This window comes from Prionailurus bengalensis, chromosome E1 (genome assembly GCF_016509475.1).
Source record: "Prionailurus bengalensis isolate Pbe53 chromosome E1, Fcat_Pben_1.1_paternal_pri, whole genome shotgun sequence".
Classification (NCBI taxonomy): Eukaryota; Metazoa; Chordata; class Mammalia; order Carnivora; family Felidae; genus Prionailurus; species Prionailurus bengalensis.
Window position 1 is genome coordinate 15619509 of NC_057347.1, and position 21082 is coordinate 15640590.

At 43.3% G+C, this 21082-nt stretch overlaps 1 protein-coding gene across 3 annotated transcripts in view; it reads right to left on the reverse strand.

Moving 5' to 3' along the window:
* VPS53 (VPS53 subunit of GARP complex) overlaps window positions 1-21082 on the reverse strand; it is a 150943-nt gene that overhangs the window by 6442 nt on the left and 123419 nt on the right. For all 3 annotated transcript variants that reach the window (XM_043585515.1, XM_043585516.1, XM_043585514.1), the window contains 2 exons: window positions 14819-14967; window positions 10609-10678 (listed from right to left, as the gene is read on the reverse strand). In XM_043585515.1, the coding sequence (XP_043441450.1) occupies window positions 10609-10678; window positions 14819-14967 (219 nt within the window). The remainder of the gene's footprint in view (window positions 1-10608; window positions 10679-14818; window positions 14968-21082) is intronic.

Below are 21082 nucleotides of genomic sequence, written 5' to 3' on the forward strand. Positions count from 1 at the left end.
CTCTCTCTGCCCCTCCCTGCTCCTATGCTCTGTCTCTCTCTCTCTCAAAAAAAAACAAAAGCAAAAGCAAGCATTTTCCTGATTTCTCCATTCTTGATGGAGAGAATTTGGAAAATAAACAGAAATATAAAAGGAAAAACATTTGTTACATACAATTCCCATTACCCAGGAAAAAACCAAGATGACACAGTTAAATGTTGGTAAGAGAGTAGATCTTAAATGTTCTCACCACAAAAAAGAAATGGTAATTATGTGACAGGATGGAGGTGTTAATTAACGCTGTGGCGGGAATCATTTTACAAGATATTAACGTATCAAACTAACACACTGTATCCTTTATACTTACACAATGTTATATGCCAATTATATCTCAATAAAGCTAGAAAAAAATGTGGTATAATTTCTGCCCGTTAAAAACTAAATTAGGAGCACCTGGGTAGCTCAGTTGGTTAAGCGTCTGACTTCGGCTCAGGTCATGATCCCGCAGTTCCTGAGTTTGAGCCCCGTGTCAGGCTCTGTGCTAACAGCTCAGAGCCTGGAGCCTGCTTCGGATTCTGTGTCTCCCTCTCTCTCTGCCCCTCCCCTGTTCCTGCTCTGTCTCTCAAAAATGAATAAACGTTAAAAAAAATTTAAAAAAAATCTATCGCTTAAAATAAAATGAGGCTATATCAAAGGTACATAAGCAAAGGAAAAAGACAAACTAGAAAAGCGTATGTGCGGTACGGGCAAAGGAATACCATTCAGAACACATAAAGATTCCTATAAATCAACATGAAAAAGATCAGCAACCCCAAAGCAATAATAACACCAACAGTGGAGCAAAGATTTGAACTGGCAACTCACAGAAGCAGAAACTGAAGTGCCTACAAGGCAAGTGAAATGATAGTTAACCTTATTAGTAATCTAGTAAATGCAAATTAAAACCACAATTGTATACCATTTCATAATCATGAGATAGGCACAAGTAAAAAGGCTGATAATATCAAGTGTTGGCATGGATACAGCGCAATGAAATTCACACTTGTGGTAAGAGTATAAATTAAAGCACTTTGAGGGGAATTTAGTAACATTTCCTGCTTGTGCATGTGCATAACCCATAACACAGCCCTCACACTTACATCCTTGAGAGAAATCCTTGCCCCCGTGAAAAATGTTCCCTGCATCTGCTGTCTATAAAAGCAAAAGACTGGGCGTGCCTTGGGTGGCTCAGTTAGGTAAGCGTCTGACTTTTGATATCAGCTCAGGTCATGATCTCATGGTTCATGAAATTAAGCCCCTCACTGGGCTCTGCACTGACAGCATGGAGCCTGCTTGGGATTCTCTCTCTCTCTCTCTCTCTCTCTCTCTCTCTCTCTCTCTCTCTGCTTCTCCCCCGCTTGCTCACACACATATGCCCTCTCTCTCAAAATAAATAAATAAACATTAAAAAAAAAAAGTAAAAGCAGAAGACTGGAAACAATCTAAATGTCCATCAACAGCAGAATGAACAAACAAATGGTGGCATATTCGTGCAATGGAACAAGATACTGAAGTTGAAATGAATGAACTCAAACAACATATATCAATGTGGTTAAATCTCAAAAAACACTGTTAGGCAAAAATAGCAAGTGGGGAAATGATACATTTAGTACCACTTGCATAAAGTTTTAAAATGCAAAACAAAATCACGTATCATTTGAGAATATATACACACACAACATACCAAAACACACACGGGAATGATAAAAATCAAGATCAGAATAATGGTTACCTTTGGGCACGGAGGGAGGGGAATGGCAGGGTAGAGTCCACAGCGGGCTTCGGTAGTAACTGTATGATTTCCTTTATAAGAAAAACTAAAGCAAACTACAGCATGTTAAGATCTGACCGAGCTACGTGTTACACCAGTGTTCCCGACACTAGCTCTTGTACTTTTGTTAACTGGGAATATTAATATTTTCTTTTTTTTGTCACTCCTTCTCTGTTTTGTTTTTGTTTTATGGAATGCTATTTGACGCTTGGTGAGGATTCAACTTTATCTTCCATGTAGCTAATTTTCAGAGGCTTGTCAAAATCAAAGCCATGTCTTAGCATTATTTGTTGGTGGGAAAAACACGATTAGGTTTTAAAACACATGGGGATACTTCCTACTTTTTCTACACTTCCTACTTCCCAGAGATATATTATATGCATAAATAATTGTATAGTCTTAAGTGACAGGAAGAGTTTTGAAGGAACTTGACATAATTCTCTGGGTCTCCCATATCTTGAGAGAGATGACATTTTCAGTCCCTGGCCAGTCACAATAAAATTCTGTTCTCACCAGACAGCTGAACAGATGGGAGACCTTGGTCTCAGGTTTTACAAAAAGCAATGAAGTCAGAAAAGGCAAGAGTTAGTCTGACAGACTTTGCAGCTGTCTGTAGGAAGTGCAGGTGAAAGGCCCCATTTATCATGAAAATCTGCTGGTTTTTCCCGTCGAAAATAGCTAGCAGTTCATCTTCTTAGGCATGAAGCACTGGAGAAAGAGATGGCCATCAGCCAAATTTGTTTGAGCCTCAGAGAAAATTTTTGGGGTGCTATAGCTCTTGTTGGTGTGCTCCTGGGGCGTAAGGCTGGCCAGCACCCCATGCCCGTGAAAGGTCATCACCCAGCAGCAGAAAGTTTGGAGGGTTCACTTCTGAAGACTCCTACAACTCTTGGGGGACATCGTGACTGGCACTAGTGATGAAAACCTTAAGAAGAGAAGATCAAGGCACACGCCTTGAAGGCATAGAAGCACGTGCACGCTGCTAAGTTCTTCTTCAATGAGGTGGCACAGTTGAAGATACAAGGAACGAATGGACCAAGGTAGGAATGGTCCAAGGAATGGACCAAGGTGAGGAGACATGCCATTTCTTTTCTTTTTTAAATTTACGTCCAAGTTAGTTAACATATAGTGCCCTTTTTCTTTTTCTTGAAAGATTTTACTTTTAAGTAATCTCTATGCCCAACACGGGGCTCGAACTCATAACCCTGAGATGAAGAGGTGCATGCTCCACTGACTGAGCCAGCCAGGCGCCCCTCCTTTCTTCCCCTTTTAAATTTAGATGAAAGCTTCATACAGTAAAGTATAGGAAAACCAAGTGTATAGCCTCATAAACTTTTACATACATAGACATTCTACTGTCTAATTAAAGATAGAGGACATCTGTGGTATTCCAGAAGGCTCCCTCATGTTCTCTTCCAGTCAGTGCTCTCCCCGCCTTCCCGACAAAGGTAACTACTCTTCTGGCCTCTGTATTAGTTTACTGCTCATTACCCTGCTATGAGCGTTCTTGTACATGTCTTTGGTGCATACACCCTCATTTCTTTGGGGTGGAATCTGCCCAGTGTAGAATTGCTGGGTCATGGGGTAGACAGATACGTGTTTAACTTTAGTAGAGGTGGCCTAACAGTTTTCCAATGTGGCTGTGCCAATCTCCATTCCTACCAGCGATGTATGAAAGTTTCAGATGCTTCGCATTCTCACCAACACTTGGTATTGTCAGTCTTTTTACGTTCTGGCCATTCTGATATCACTGTGGTTTTCATTTACATTTCCCTGGATGACTAATAATACATTTATTGGCTTTCCAGGTATCTTCTTTTTGAACTGCCTATTTAAGTCTTTTGCCACTTTGCTATTGGTTGATCATCTTTTTCTAATTGATTTATTAGGGTTTTTTTTTTTAGTGGTTTTTTTTTTCAATTTTATTGAAGAATGACAAATACAATTGCATATATTTAAAGTGTACAATGTGATGACCTGGTATGCATATATACTGTGGAGTGATTACCAAGATCAAGGCAATTAATCGTTTTTGTGTGTGTGTGGTGCTAATGCTCACAACCTGTTCTTGGCACATGTCAAGTACATAAAATACCTATTATTAATTATAGTCACCATGCTGTATATTAGGTCCTCAGGACTTATTCATCTTGTAACTGAAAGTTCGTACCCTTAGACCCACATCTCCCAATATTCCCTCTTCCACCAGCCCCTGGCAACTCTCATTCTATTCTCCAAGTCTATGATTTTTGTTTTTGTTTTTTTAGATTTCACATATAAGTGATATGTCAGAGGTTTTAAAAATATATTGAGAATGAGTACTTTGTTAGTTGTATGTATTGCAACTATCATGTGCTACTCTGTAGCTTGTTTCTTGATGAAAATAAGTTCTGAATTTTAATTATTCCAAATAATCTTTTCTTGGACGATTAGTACTTTCAATGTTTTGTTAAGGAATCTTTGCCTAACTCAAAGTCATAAAGATATTTTCTTATATCTTCCAGAAGCTTTATTGTCTTATCACTTTTAGAGCTTTAATCCGCCTGGAATTGATTTTTTAAAAGCTGAGATACAATTCGTATACAGTAATATTCGCCTTTTAAAAGTACAATTCAGTGTTTTTAGCTAAGTATATTCACAAGGTTGTGCAACCATCACCACTGTGTAGTTCCAGAACATCTCATCACCCCAGGTGGTAAGGGGTAAAAAACCCCTTACCCCTTTGCAGTCACACCCCTTTCTCTCCTCCCCACCTCTAGCCCTCACCAACCATGAATCTACTTTCTGTCTTTTAGATTTGCCCATTCTGGATATTTCATGTAGAAGGAATCATACAGTACATGGCCTTTTGTATCTGGCTTCTTTCACTTAGCATGTTTCCAAGGTTCATCTGTGTTACAGCAAGAGTGAGTACTTTATTCCTATTTATGGCTGAATAATATTCCCTTGTGAGATTATACCACATTTTGTTCATCCACTGATCAGCTGGCACACGTCTGAGTTGTTTCTACTTTTTGGCTACTATGAATAATGCTGCCATAAACATCTGTGCACAAATTTTTGTGTGAACGTACTTTTTCTATTCTTTTGGTTTTATATCTAAGAGTGAAAATGCTGGGTCATATGGTGACTCTATGTTCAACTTTTTGAAAAACTGCCAAAGTTTCCCAACAATGGCTTCAGCATTTTATATTCTGACCAGCAGTGTATGAGAGTTCTAATTTCTCCATGTCCTTGCTGGAACGGATTTTTTTGTATATGGTGTGTGGTAAAGGTCAAGATTAATTTTCTTCCCCATATGGATATCCAATTACTCAGCACTGTTTATCAAGAAGACCATCCCTCCCCAGCTGAATTACAGTGCCACCTGGTCATAAATCAAGTGTCTCTATGTGTGTGGGTTTATTTCTGAACTAGATTCTGTTCTGCTGGCCTGTCTCTGCTGCCTGTACCACACAGCCCTACTAAAAGAAGTCTTGATAGCCTGAGATTTAAGTCTTCCAACTCTGTTCTTTTTTAAAAATAGTATTTTAGGTATTCTTGGTCTTTTGCATTTCTACCTAACTTTAAACCTTTTTTAAATGTTTATTTATTTTTGAGAGAGAGAGAGAGGGACAGAGTGCAAGTGGGAGAGGGGCAGAGAGAGAGGGAGACACAGAATGCAAAGCAGGCTCCAGGCTCTGAGCTGTCAGCACAGAGCCTGATGGGGGGGGGCTCGAACCCATGAACCGTGAGATCATGACCTGTGCTGAAGTCAGATGCTTAACCAACTGAGCTACCCAGGTACCCCTCTATCTAACTTTTAGAATCAACTTATCAATTTATACCCACACTCCCACCTACCCCCAACTCAACCCAACTCAACCCAAACCTTGCTGGGATTTACTGTATCTAAGGATTAATCTTGGAAGAACTGACATTAAAAACTTTTTTTTTTAATTAATCTATTTTGAGGGAGCACATGCACATGTAGGAGTAGGGGAAGGGCAGAGAGAGAGGCGGAGAGGGAATCCTAAGCTGGCTCCATGCTGACGTGGGGCTCGATACCACCGAACTGTGAGATCGTGACCTGAGCCGGAATTAAGAGTCAGACGCTCAACTGACTGAGCCACCCAGGGGCCCCTCCACTTATTTTTTTTTTTTTTTTTTTTTTTAAAAGAATGCTTACAGGGGCGCCTGGGTGGCGCAGTTGGTTAAGCGTCCGACTTCAGCCAGGTCACGATCTCGCGGTCCGCGAGTTCGAGCCCCGCGTCGGGCTCTGGGCTGATGGCTCAGAGCCTGGAGCCTGTTTCCGATTCTGTGTCTCCCTCTCTCTCTGCCCCTCCCCCGTTCATGCTCTGTCTCTCTCTGTCCCAAAAATAAATAAAAACGTTGAAAAAAAAAATTAAAAAAAAAAAAAAGAATGCTTACAAATGCCCTGCCACTTTTAGGAGATTACCTGAGAACTGTGCCCAAGAATAACCATCCTATTTTCTCATTTTTCCAACCGCCATTATGCATACCTGATTCTCTTTTCCCCTTTCCTTGGTGTTTGGGCTTAAGAAAAAAATCTAAAACTCGCTTTAAATATTTTTTCCAGATGGTTTTGAATTATGTGCATTTTTAAAAAGCTCAATATGGTCAAAGTACAGTGTATGTACATATGATGGAATATTATTCAGCCTTAAGGAAAGAAATTTTGAAACATGGCTAAACCCTGAAGACACGCTAAGTGAAATAAGCCAGACACCAAAGGCCAGACTTGGTACGACTCCACTTCCAGGAGGTACCTAAAGCATCATATTCATAGAGACAGGAAGTAGAGCGGAGGGAATGAGAAGTTACTGTTTAACGGGAGTGGAGTCTCAGGTTAGGAAGATGAAAAGGTCTGGAGGTGGATGGTGGATGGCTGCGCAACAACATGAATGCACTTAATTCTATTGTACACTTAGAAATGCTTAAAACGGTACATTTTATGTTATGTATGTTTTACCACAATACAAACTAAGTCAATGTGGTATTATAAAGATAACATAAAGGAGAAGAAAATAGCTTCACAGGCAATCTATTGCTCAAAATATTTCAGACTCCGTAATACGATAAATCTAGAAGGGTCATGTGAGGGTCTGATTCAGTGCTCATATTTAAACACGGGGAAACTGAGCCCAGAGGAGGGAGGCAACCACTCGTGATCACAGGGGCCATTAAGAGCACAGGAAGGACTGGACCCCAAGTCTCAGGGTCCTTTTTACCACACCATATTGTGATGCTTCCTCTATGGTAACTTTGTGCAAATGGATTCCATTTCTATCTACCGTGTGCTCAGTCACAGCTACTATTGCTGCAGGACTCATTAATGACCCTGCAAATCCCATAAGATTCTCTGAAAAATCACAAACTAGCACGAAGCATTACAAATATCGGTATGGTTCAGTTCCATGTGCCCTTGCAATTGCTCAAGAGGGCTCTGGGGCCCAAAGATAAATAATTCACTTCGTGGAGTAATCAGGAAGAGAATAAAGAGCAGGAAAACGTCCCCTTTCCTATTTTCAGCACAAGTATTGAAGGTAATCTAAATTTAGGATCTAGTACCTTTGTGGCAAAGCAGAGGCAGCTGAGATTAGGCTGAATCTTAGCTTTCAATTCTACAGCTTTTGTTAAAGCTTGGATTACAGCCGATACAGGACCCGAGTCAGAATCTGTTTCAGTCTTTGTTAACTACCTGATGCCTATGGTTCTGCTGCCTGAGTAATCCCGCCTCCAGCTGCTTGGGTTTCTAAGCCCAGATACTCAGGGCAAGCATGGACCCGGCCAAACCTGAATTTCATGTGGGACTCCATCAAGGCTCACACTGCCCTGCAGTTCCTACCAATGCCCTCTCCCAGGCTGCGCTCTCTTAATCACCCACTCCTATTTGCCTTGTAAATAAAGGAAAATTCCAGCTTCACAGATGGTTTTCTCATCCACATCTCAAAGCAGAAGTTAATACTGGCCAAACTGATATTTTTCTGAAGATATGGGCTTTGAGTCTGAGCTGATTATTTTAACATTCGTTTAAAGAAGAGAAAATCTGAGGAACATAGATATGATATTGGATTTAGGTGACAGTATGAAAATATCATGGTTATTAGACACTAAGTCAGCTAGCACGGCCTGGGCAAAGCTGCAAACTCATGAAAACGTGTTTCTAACCAGTCAACTTTATGTCCCAGTGGCTTCTTCAGGTCTAGACACAGAAAGCTAGTACCTCAGAACTCTATTTAAAGCTTCTCTCAGACACACAGATCAGTGCTCCACAACCTCTCTGAATATACACAACAGTGAGGTGAACAGAATGAATCCCCAGTAAACACGTGCCAGTGACACTGGAGATGTGCTGGGGCATTATTCCGCTGTTTCCAATGGAGAGAAACAGTCCTACGCTTGTGACATTCAGGAGTCAAGAATTTCAAAACACCGAAACTCTATCGTCAGATACAGTCCACCTGCCTCTGTCTGAATCCATGCAACCTCCCAGGAAGCTTTCTGAGACAATACTTTTGACTGACTTTTGAAGCTGGTCAGCGAGATAGCCCATGGCAAGTATCAACCAGATGTCACTGCGAGGAGAGGTGGGCATTGAAAGCAGAAATGAGCCATGGCCTTGGTCTGAGAATGCTTAAATTAGTAAGAGCTGGCATTTGTTGAGGACTTACCATGGGCCACACGTTGCGTCAAACACTTTCTGTGCACTGTCTTGTTAATCGCCACAACTATCCTGTAAGGTGGTACCAGGATTATCCTCATTTTATAGATGGAGAAACTAAAGTGCTGGGGGGTTTGTCTAAGGACAAAGGGTTGCTATGTTGCAGAGATAGGATTCAGCTTCAGACCTCCATGATTCTGGAACCCAAGGTCTCAATGCTCACATCATAGTGCTTCTTTTCATAACCTAGGAAGGCCATCCACTTACAAAGAGTATAAACGTAACTGGGTGTTCTTTCAAATATAAAAAATAAGAGGGGAGCCCCTGGGTGGCTCAGTTGGTTAAGTGTCCGACTTAGGCTCACGTCATGATCTTGCAGCTTGTGAGTTCGAGCCCCGCATCAGGCTCTGTGCTGACAGCTCAGAGCCTGGAGCCTGCTTTGGATTCTGTGTCTCCTTCCCACTCTGCCCCTCCCCTGCTTGTGCTCAGTCTCTCCCTCTTTCTCAAAAATTAACATTAAAATAAATAAATAAATAAAAAGTAACAAATTGGTTAAATGTTGCTACATAGAGGTCTAGAGAGGATTTACTTTAATGAATACATGAGAATTATTTATCAGTACATGAATAGTCTGTATCTAAACAGGTGTTTTTCAAGAACTGCGTGCTGAATATTACTGTGTGTGTGTGTTTTTTAATGTTTATTTTTGAGAGAGTGAGAGAGACAAAGCATGAGTGGGGTAGGGCAGAGAGAGAGGGAGGGGCAAAGAGAGAGGGAGACACAGAATCTGAAGCAGGTTCCAGGCTCTGAGCTGTCTGCACAGAGCCCAACACGGGGCTCGAACCTATGAACCTTGAGATTGTGACCTGAGCCAAAGTCGGACACTTAACCAACTGAGCCACCCAGGAGCCCCTTATTGTTTTTGTTTTTAAAGCAGCTTAAACTGTTCTCCAAATTCAAGCTGCTCAAATTTCTGACAGTCTGAATAGGTGCTAGCTGAAAAGAAGTGACTCCGCTGTAGCATATAACTCAACTCATCAGTGCTGAGGTGACACAATCTGTGAAGAGATGTCTTGAAGCAAAGGACTGAAGTGAACAGAGGGGGTGAATCAAGGAAGCCTTCCTGGGTGAGGTGAACAGTTTCTCAGTACCAAAAAGATAAGCCTTTCTTTTCTTTTCTCTTTTTTTTTTTTAAACATTTATTCATTTTTGAGAGACAGCGCAAGTTGGGGAGGGGCAGGGAGAAGGGGACAGAGGATCTGAAGCAGGCTCCAGGCTCTGAGCTGAAAGCAGCAAGCCCGATGTGGGGTTCAAACCCACAAACCTTGAGATCATGACCTGAGTCGAAGTCCGGTGCTCAACCGACTCAGCCACCCAGGCACCCCAAGATAAGCCTTTCTTTGCTTGCTACTCTTAAGTGGCTTCTGCCCAGCCACTGTGGGATCTAAAATAATCAGTCTCTCTGCTTCCTCTGCTTGGACCCTTTTCTCCTAGTCCTCTCAAGCCCCAGGTCTCAGAGAAGACTTCTCTGAGCATCCAGTCTGGAGCCATTACTCCCAGGATGCCTGCGTGGCTCAGGCATGTTAAGCGTCTGACTCTTTGATTTCGGTTCATGATCTCAGGGTTCATGAGTTTGAACCCCACATCAGCCTCTGTGCTAATGGTGTGGAGCCTGCTTGGGATTCTCTGTCTCCCTCTCTCTCTGCCTCTCCCCTGCTCTCTCTCTCTCAAAATAAATAAACGTTAAAAAAAAAAAAAAAAAAAGTCATTAGTCCCTCATGCCCCTAAGAGAATTCCTTCACAGAACATAGTTTTATACCCTTTAGCTTACTTAAGTTAAAATTATCTTCTCGTTTATTTGTTAACTCATATATTAATCTGTCTCTTCTTACTGGAATGTGAGCATCATGAAGGAGAGATCTTTTCTGCCTTATTCACTGTGGTATACCTACACCTAGCACAATGCCTGGTACTTAGTAGGTGCTCAACAAAAATGTTTTAAATGAGTGGATGCATTAAGCTGCCAGGTCTTCCTTTTGCCCCCAAACAGGGGAAATAAGCAATTTTATTTCTCCAGAATAAATCCCTACTAGAAAGATGTGTTTGATCTATGACAAAAGCCATAAGGAAAAGGCCCTATACCAATTCATCTCACCTGTTCTGCTCCCACCATGCTAATTGGCTTGCACTTGAAGAGGTGAGTGATGAACTTGGGAATGAAGGAGCTGTGGATTAAAAAAAAAAAAAAGGGACAAATTAGGCTTCATTCTCTCTTTGGTAAAGGACTGTAGAAATTTGTTTTTGTTTTGTTTTTTTAAAGTATGCTCCATGGCCAGCATGGAGCCCAACTTGGGGCTTGAACTCACGACCCTGGGATCAAGACCTGCGCTGAGGTCAAGAGTCGGACGCTTAACCGACTAAGTCACCCAGGTGCCTCAGAAACTTTTTTTTTTAAGGCCTCACTTCCTTCTATACAAAAACTGAGAAGTTGAAGTAGATGTTACTGTGGCCTCCCAGCATCCATTGTCTTCTTTTTCTTTCCAAAGTCCCGGTTTTACTCAGGTCTTGAGATGATGGGAAAAAGCTGATCGCTCCTAAACTGCAGAGGTGAGTTCTGATTAGCCTCAGCCAATCAGAGCATGGCATTCCCTTGCTGACTGCTGTTGGTCCTGAGATGGGGGACACAATCCAAGCTGGACAATCGGACTGGAGGAAAGGACTTCACTGCATGGCCTGGGCAAGAGTTTCTCTCCTTCTTCAGGGTATTCTTGTGTTTGAATAAAACATCTAGGGTTGCCATTTTACCACCATTCTAAGGATGAAGCCAGCCCCAAGGAGAGCAGGGGAATAAGGAACGTGGGTCCTTAATGACATTGCCGAACCACTGAATCAACCATCTTTCGATGTGTCCTACCTCTGATGTCCTGGTTACAAGAAACACAAAGTTCACCTTATGCTTAAGTGAGTTTAAGTCAGGCTTCTATTACTAGCAGCTGAAAATCACCCTAACAGACATGACAGTGACATAGTTATAGGGTGTTAAGTGCAAAGATAGGAAGTAATTGCTAACGGAGTAACTGTCAGAACAAGGGAAAAAATACATGATCTCTGAAAAATTTACTGGGGACTGAAGGGCAACTGGTTTGGGGAAAGGGAGAAGTAATTTTTATAGATCATGAGGCCTTTTTTAGAACAAACTGCAGGGCCTGAGTAGGGAAAGCTGAGTTGTACTGGTGCGGAATGGAAGGTGTGGGAACTAGAAATGCCTATAATCAAGGGCAGATCCAGACTGGACTGACCAGCGGAACACAGGGCCCACGAAGGAACGATAATAAAACAGGATGTGGAGGTCAAGAGAAAGGCTGGCTAGCACCCTCATCGCCTACTCTTCAAAAGCTGCTCTCAGGCCCATGACTCCACCCTCCTGGGTCTCTCTGCGCTGTCTCCTGTACCTTGGTGCCCGCTCTAATCTCTAATACCCGACCAAGTACCGGCCGTCTCACTGGAACAGCATTGGCACCTCAATTCCAGCACGGCCAGGACTCAGCCTCACCCTGGAACCCAGGCTCAGTGGACCTGATCTCGTTACCCAGTCACCTGAGCCAGAAACCAGGAGTGACCCGAGCCGGCTCCCTCAGCCTTCCATCCCAATATCCAGTCAGTTCCCAGCCCTTCCCCGGCGCTCCCTCACCCAGCCTCCTGACACTGCTGCTCTTCCTCTTCCCACCTGAGCTCTTTTAACTGTTTCCTAACTGGGCTCCCTGCCTTCGGCCTCATCTTTGGTAACCATCGGCTGTCAAAGGGATTTCTTTCAGATGCCATATGCTCAAGCCCCTTCCCTGATTCAAATTCTTGAAATGGCTGCAGACGACACCTTCCATGACTGTCCTGATTCTCTGTCCCTAGCCTCTCATGCTAAGCTGTGGCCCCCTAGGCTTGATCCTGCAGGCTATTTACTGCCTCTGTGACTGCTTACACGGCTCCCTGTGCCCAGAATGCCCTTCCCTACGGCCTTGTGGGTCAGTACCCACACAGCTCTTGCACCCTGCTCCAGGACCTCCCTCCTTATGAAGCCTCTCCTCAGTCGCCTCCGCCATCTTCTACACAGAGTTCACAGACCTCTAGCCTAGCAGAAACTTCCTCACGATGCTATTTGCTCACATGTTTATTTCCCTCCACTAGACTGTACGGCAAATGAAAACAGGGACCACGTCTATTAAGCCAAAGCACTTAATTCTATGTCTGGGACAGAGCAGGTGCTCAAATGACTGCATGTTAAATAAATAATACGTAATAACAAATTAAAATGGTAGCAGCTACCACTTTTTGAATGTCAGCTTGGTACCAGCACGGAAGTTTACACAAGACCTCTCATTTTATCCTCTCAACCACTATTAAGAGAGTTGTTTTACAATCCCCATTATTGAATGGAAGAGAATCGGCTTAGTGGATGAGGGAAGTTGCTTGTGATTGTGATGTCAAAACAGGAAAGACTGCTGTTGCTTCAGAAACCAAATGGAGGCAAAAGGAAACACGTATGGCTTGCATCGATGTGATGAGAGGAAGTTAAAGGGAAAGAAACCTAAACTCTAGAGATCTGATGTAGAGGGAGGTCTGCTGACCAGGAGGGAGAACAGGGGCCACGCAGAAGGGATTCTTCAGTGCTCTACATCAGAGCCAAGCCAAACAAAAAACATGACATTGAATTCATGACTAATCACAATGGTACACAGTTTATTACCTAAGTTACTTCTCTCCAGAGTGGGCTTCGGTTGTACGCTTGAATTGGCTCTGTGTGCTAGTCTACAAGGGTGGGGTGGGGAAAATTTAGGGACCAGAGACATGTCATAGTGGGGAGAGGTGCTGGCAATGTGATGGGTAACTGCCCAAGGCTGCTCCAGCCCCAAGGGGCAGTGGCGGCCATTGCTTTTGATGGGGAAGGATCTTCTCACAGCGCCATCTCTGAGGTTTCTAGTCTTTGGCTGGGATTTACAAGGATGAGAGGGTACCATGGATTAAATCAGAAGACCACTTTTCCTATCAGAGGTTAAACTTCCAGATATGAGAGATGGGCATCGTCTTCCTAGCTCATCCAACAGAAGCTTAGCAATAAAATCAAAGGGCTCTGACAGAACGTGAGGCTGATGCCGGGACTAGCTAAGTAAATGACTCCTTGTTCTCTTTAACATTAGTTCAGACCCCTGCGCAACCATACTGGAGATTTTGGGCCACAGGGAAATTGTACAGAGACTGTTTCTACCAAGGGTACAGGGAGTGTCACAGCATGATTTATCAGCAATGCTTTTAACACACACCGATGAGCACTCAGAGGGTGTAGGGAATGTCAACTCCCGGTTCGTCCACCATATTGCAAACGTTAATGCCTCCCTGGGGAGTCCACCCGATCCTTTCTTGACAAACTGGAAACGAAGCTCATGCCACAAGCTCTCCATAACCGTTGTTCCTTCGGGTTTATTTGTGAGGGAGAGAGAGAAGGCCTTAATTTAATACAAACCGGGAGAGATCTGGGGAGGACAGAAACTTGGGAGCCCTAAACCCCGCTTTGGGACTTGGATGAGGACAACTTAAATACAGTAGCTGGGAACAGGCTGACCTTCTCGAAGCCCTTCCTGGCGGCGTGTGCCAAAACGTGTGTTGGCTGGCTGGTCGGAGGAGGCACTGACCCTCTCCGTTGCCTCGTCTCGGGGGAAACAGTGCTACAGCCAGATGCTGACTGGCAAAGGCCCAAACCGTATCCCCACTTCCAAACGTCAAGCCAGAAATGGCCACACACAAGGACGTAGCAGAAAGACAAGCAGTGCAGTGTTCACTACATGTCCTTTGGCAGTGGGGCTCCCTGACTTGCTCTTCCCAATTTCTAGTACCTTCTCCGGACTCCAGGAGGTCCAGAAGCAGATCAATTCTGGTAGCCCCAGCAATAAGTACTATGGGGAAGGAGGAAGAGAAGGCTTCAAAGAAGTAGAACTGACAGTCCCTACCCTAAAAATAGTTTAGAATCTAGTTGGAGAGACAAAATATATAACTGAAATCAGTGAAAAATAATTTTAATTATCCGAACCTGTGGGGAGGCAGGGGCACTGTTACGTCCACCTAATTCAAAACAAGTTTCCCCAGCTCATCTGAGTTTGTCTTCATGTGGTTGGTGACTGTCCTGCTGTTACTGTTGTCTATGACTTTAAGTAGTAGACTTCGTTTTATTATCCCTCTTTGGAGCACGAAAAAATGTTTGTTTACAGGCACCAGAATGAATTCCAGCTGGATGGCGGGACACCTGGGTGGTGAGCACGCTGGCGGTAAGTGTGGCACTCAGAATAACCCAGTGATGGGAATGTTCCAGGACTTACTTTGCAAATTTAATGCAGAACTGAGTGAAGTATTTCCGGGTGGAGGCCAGGTTGTCGCGGATGATAGGGACATTCTGCTTAATGTGAAGAATGACAGAGGTGACATAAGGGCTCTGGTCACCAACGTGCTCCACATTCTGCCACTGCATCTACAAACAGAGATAAGGGAGGACAAGTCTTTAGATCCTTCGCGGGAGGACAGTCTTCCGCGTCGCTGGAGAAGGGCAGGTGGAGTGACAGTGAGGCAAGAGCTTGCGACCACAGCTGCCATTTTATTTTGGGCAGTTTGTCTTACTTCGTCTGTAGTGGCTGATGGTGAATAAAAACAAGCAGACCCACCTCATCCTTATCCGTGAGATGTGACTCAGGTACCCTTTTCTACACTGTCCCCCTCATGCTTGAAATAGCCTTCCCTGCCCCTCTAAGTGGCCAACTTGTAATGGAACCCTCGCCAGGCAGGTGAACCGGACTGCACTGCTGTCCGCTGTCACACCGGAAAAGGACTGTGGGAGAACAGGGGAGGCACATCCATTTCTGAGCAGGTTGGTAGCTTGGGAGATCGAGGGGTGGTTGGGCTAAGTGAAATGAAACGTGGACAACAGTTACTTAGGCCTTTCTCTCAAGTCAACGGTAAGGAGGTGAGGATTTTGAAAAAAGGGAGCTAGAAATGCTGGGACGTGTAAGACGTGCTTCAAAATAATCTAGGATTAGGAGGAGCAGATGAAAGATTGCTGAAGCTGGGTGATGGGTCCATGAGGTTTGTGGTACTGTTTTCTCTACTTTTGTACATAACTGAACTCTTCCATAGCAAAACATTCAAACCTTACTCCTAAAACCTTCGAGATTATGTTGGGGTTTCAGTCCAGGGAAAGGAAAGATCTCTGGCAAGTACGAGGGGGCAGATGAGAGGGTAGGACAGTGGCATGTGGAACAGGGCAGGAAGGAAGCACCCGGGATAGTGTGAATGGCAGGTGGGGGGCACACCAGCCATCACTGAGAGGACCTGAGTGGTCCCTGGGCAGGCCATGGACACAAATGAGGTACCTGACTGGCTCAAGCTCTAACCACCTGAGGAGAATCAGGAGACATGCTCCGCAAAAACAGGGCAAGAAGCAATGCCGTGGAGCCTCTCCCTGCTTGGATGCGTACAGGAGAAGAGAGGCAGTGTGGGCTCCCAGCCTGCCCCGAAGCTGGCAGCAAATGGGCACTTTAATCCTGAAAAGAGCAGGAATGTGCTGGAGGAGTTCTGCTGAGTCAGCCTCTCAGAATGGAGCTGGGCTATTAAAAAGATCCTAAGCCAAACACAAACCATATAATATGTTCATAGAAGGAGGGCGGTAGTTCTGAGGCCTTGATGTCTCTGGCAAGAGAACTAGTGTTTTTATAGAGCTCTTGGGGAAAGGAAAAATTCAATACTGAGGGAACTTGTTTAAAAGAATCATATTGTACATGGATGGCTCTCCAGCTCCTGGGAAGCTATAATGACTCCATGTTTTGTTCTAATGTTTCTTCAAATCAGCAGATATTTAATAAAAAAAATTTTTTTTAATGTTTATTCATTTTGGAGAGACAGAGCGTGAGTGGGGGAGGGGGAGGGAGAGAGAGAGAGAGAGAAAGAGAGAGAGGGAGGGAGACACAGAATCCAAAGCAGGCTCCAGGCTCTGAGCTGCCAGCACAGAGCCTGATGCGGGGCTCGAACTCACGGACCGTGAGATCATGACCTGAGCTGAAGTCGGATGCTTAACCGACCGAGCCACCCAGGTGCCCCCAAATCAGCAGATATTTATATTTTAAAAGCTTTACGTATGTGTAAGCATATAAAAACGCAGGAAGGAACTTCTGTCTTCATTTTACACATAAGAAAACCAAGGCCCAGCAACATTAAGTCTTATGCAAGGTTTCACAACAAAGTGCCAGATAGAAAAAAGTCTCTAATTTTTTACTGGGGAAAATTAGAAACAAACCATGGAGAAACAGTAGAAGGTTCTAATATGAACCGACTTTATATTCTAATGCTTTGGCTATGTGTCATGTTTTCCTCCATTATCTTTTTATCTTATTCAAAAGGCTTCTTTTCCCATGTGAATTTAGAGATTTGACCCATCTGAACAAAAAGCATCTTAGGAGATCTTAAATGAGCTCATGGGGTGAGGCCAAAATTGACAGATGCTGTTAATGTCTGCACCTCACCTTCTTTTCCCCAGCTGGGAGCACCACGTGGAGCCCAAGGCCCTGTGTAAACACAGCAACCCGGGAAGAGGGCTCGATGCCCCTTCCTCCACTGGCCACCAAGCTCTTGCACTGTAATGACTACTGTTGTCCAGGTTGGCAACATTTTACATTTCAGCATCTCACAAAGTTGATAAATAATTATCTACACATCTCAGTTCTCCATTAACAGAAGACAACCATAAAGGGAGGTGGAGACGTGCCCTGTCATTGATTACAAAGCAGCTCTGAAGCAAGACAAAGCGTGGGACGCTGGACTTCAAGTTCTCACTGGTGAGCTAAACCCTCTTACTGGCCATGTCAGTACACATCCACATTTGGAATATATGTGAAAAGATCAGGTTTGGTTTAATAGTTATGACTCCACTGGTCAAATTAAAAGTATGAGCAAAAGTCAAGTAGATTTGGGATTTTAAATTTAAGTCAGCTTAATGACATAAGAAAACTATGTATGTATGTATGTATGTATGTATGTATGTATGTATGTATGTATTTATGAGAGAGAGAGAGAGAGAGAGAGAGAGAGAGAGAGAGAGAGAGAATCCCAAGCAGGCTCTGCACTGATTGAGTGGCTTGATCTCATGAACTGCAAGATCATGACCTGAGCTGGTATCAACAGTCAGTCGCTTAACTGACTGAGCCATCCAGGTGCCCCATGTCAGAAAACAATTTAAAGTACTGGAGCACAATGAAAGTTGACACTGGCTTTACTATTTAAAAAAATCTGCAAAATGTAATTAGCAGGGATTCTGTCCAGTCACTGCCTTAGATGGTTGATGCTTGCCCATCCCAGACAACTTAGGGTTTAAGTTGTAACCGGAATGGCCCAAGACGCTGACATTAGGACCCACCGTATGCAGGTTGCTTTGCCTGGCACTTTGTATACATTATCTCATTTATTATTCACACATGAGCTCATCTGGTGATGAGGAAAGTCAAAAGCTCAACGAGGTTAGGTAACTTGCCCAAAGTCACACAGCTGGTAAATAACACAGTGGAGACAACCCAAGTCTGTCTAAAGCCCAAGCACTATGACACCAGGCTGTTTCCAAGATGATTGTTTAAAAAAAAAAAAAGTAACAAAAGCAATTCCTGGGCCTTAATGCAAGCCAAGCCCCGTTTCTCAGGGAGAAGCTAATGAAATATACAGTGATCAAGCAAAGTTCTCTGTCAAAAAAGGAAACAAAAATTAGCCTGCACTGGAAGAACAAACATCATGAAAAACCATCAGTAGAAATAAGATTCTGACTTTTCCAGGTAAACTTTTCATTTGACATTTAAAATTCACCCCTTCAGGGGCGCCTGACTGCTTCAGTTGGAGGAGCATGTGACTCCTGATCCAATGGTTGTGAGTTCGAGCCCTGTGTTGGGTGTAGAGGTTACTTAAAAATAAAATCTTAAAAGAAAGAATTTACCCCTCCCTACTTAAAGTTTTCCTCTTGTGCTTTTAGTGTAGGTGGGGTTGCATAATACTGCTACTATATAAACAAGAAGAAAAACAGTTTGCAAAAGAAGCTGTAACTAAGATACAGGATTGACAGAAGCAGCACCCAAGGAAATGATCACACTTAGCTACAGAAGAGGCTACAGGGGCAGGGGCACAACCACGGTTTCTGCCACCCGAGGAAGGAGTGTGTGACTGATGCTAATGCTTCACAGGAAGGCTGGGGAGAATAACTGCTTCCTAGAGAAGGCCCACTGTAGCAGAGAATTCTGACCAATCCACCAGTCAGAGAGCAAAGCTCCATAAGTAGCTTACTGTGGAACTTGTTTTTCTCTATTGCTATATGAAGCTTGGAAAGGGGCCTCCTGAGAAACTAATTTTCCTCAAGTTCAAATTCCCACCTATTCATTTTGATCATGGAACTAGAGAGACACAGAACATAGACTGAGGCATGCGGATTCTGGGGACATTTCAGGCAATCGGAATGTAGCATTATGGTGTAGGCTGCTGGGCCACTGGCCCCAAGCACCGGCCTTTGCCCAGGTACACACACATACTCTAAAGCTTGTCTGGGGGCGCCTGGGTGGCGCAGTCGGTTAAGCGTCCGACTTCAGCCAGGTCACAATCTCGCGGTCCGTGAGTTCGAGCCCCGCGTCAGGCTCTGGGCTGATGGCTCAGAGCCTGGAGCCGGTTTCCGATTCTGTGTCTCCTTCTCTCTCTGCCCCTCCCCCATTCATGCTCTGTCTCTCTCTGTCCCAAAAATAAATAAATGTTGAAAAAAAAATTTAAAAATAAAATAAAATAAAATAAAGCTTGTCTGGGCTACTTTTACTCCTACAACAAGCACCTGCGACACTTACAGGTACCTTGTGTGTGCATAACACTGGACCAGCATTGTGTGGGGAATAAAAGGGAGAAGGAACATTTTTTGAGCACCTACGATGTACCGGGCATCATGTGATTGACATTTTCACATGAACTTCCTGCTTACAATAATACAGTAGGAGTATTATTACTCCTGCTTTATAGATAAGACAGGCTTGAGGACAGGGATTTGCCTAATGAAACATAACTGAGAAGTTAACAGAGCTGAGATCTAGAAATTGGTTTGTCTGACTCTAAAATCCATGTTCTTTCCATTTTACCATGTCGCTTTCCAAAAAAGTATTACCACCCTAAACGAACTTGAAATTAGTGGAAGGAATTGGAGCGAGCAAAATCTCTGTATGAGGCTGCACGAATGCAGGTGATGTGGCAGAGGTGATGGCAGTACAGAGGAAGAGGACACATGCACCTTGACTCCGACGGGAAAACCAACAAGACCCAGAACAGAAAGTGGAGTAACAAAGGCTTTCGGAAGATAAATATATATTTTTCCTACTCACTGCTAGGCCAATGGAAAGGTGAATTTGTACAACCTTTTCTTAAATACAATTTGAAAGTATCTACCCAAAGTCTTAGCATTTTACATAGCTTTTGATCTCTGCAATTCCCTTTAAGGCAATTAATCTGAGGCTAATAATTACAAATGTTTAGAAGACACACACATGCGCACACACACACGCATTTATGAGGTTGTCCGTCGCCAGACTGTTTTTAAACGTGAATAATTGGAAAGAATGATCAAAATTGAGTTGATGACCTACATTTTAAGGGCAGGACTCCACTGGAATACTTACAGTGAGGAAATGTGGAGTCTGCCAGTCCTGTGCAAGCCGTTAAGTGTGTGACCTGGGTAAGTTACCTAACCTACCTAACCTCTCCGAACCTCGGTTTTCTTGGCTATACAAATTGGGGTGATAATATCTGTAATCCATACAGTTGTTGAAAGATAACACGTTAAGTGCTCTTAACATAGTGCCTGTCAGGTATTAATTCCATGGTAAATGTTAACTGTTGCTATGGTTTTAACAATAAATACTCTGTCCTATGGAATACTATGCAATCACTAAAAATACAGTAGCTCTGGATTAAACAACACAGAAAACTATTAAAACCTGCTAAATGAGAAAAAAAGTTATGAAGCTGTATATAAAGTATAAACTTCTATTTAAACACTATATGCATAAAGAGAAAGACTGACATAAATCTATTGGCTGGAATATGAGTGACTTAAATTTTCTTCTTTTTAAAAATCTGTATTTTTTATACAATTGTTTATAATAAAGGTGATTTGCTTTGGTCATAATGAAAAAAGAAATCTTTCTTTTTTTAAATTTTTTTTTTAACGTTTATTTATTTTTGAGACAGGGAGAGACAGCATGAACAGGGGAGGGTCAGAGAGAGAGGGAGACACAGAATCTGAAACAGGCTCCAGGCTCTGAGCTGTCAGCACAGAGCCTGACGCGGGGCTCGAACTCACGGACCGCGAGATCATGACCTGAGCCCAAGTCGGATGCTTAACTGACTGAACCACCCAGGCGCCCCAAGAAATCTTTTATAAAAAAAGAAAGATGTGCTTTGATTGTTAAGTGGAAGGTGAGCTTCAGGATTTCTTAATGATGGAGTTCTGCGGGCCTCCTGTAATAGATCTACATTTTAATGACAGAGGAAAATGAGAACAGATTTGAGGACTGTTCTAGCTATTTCAA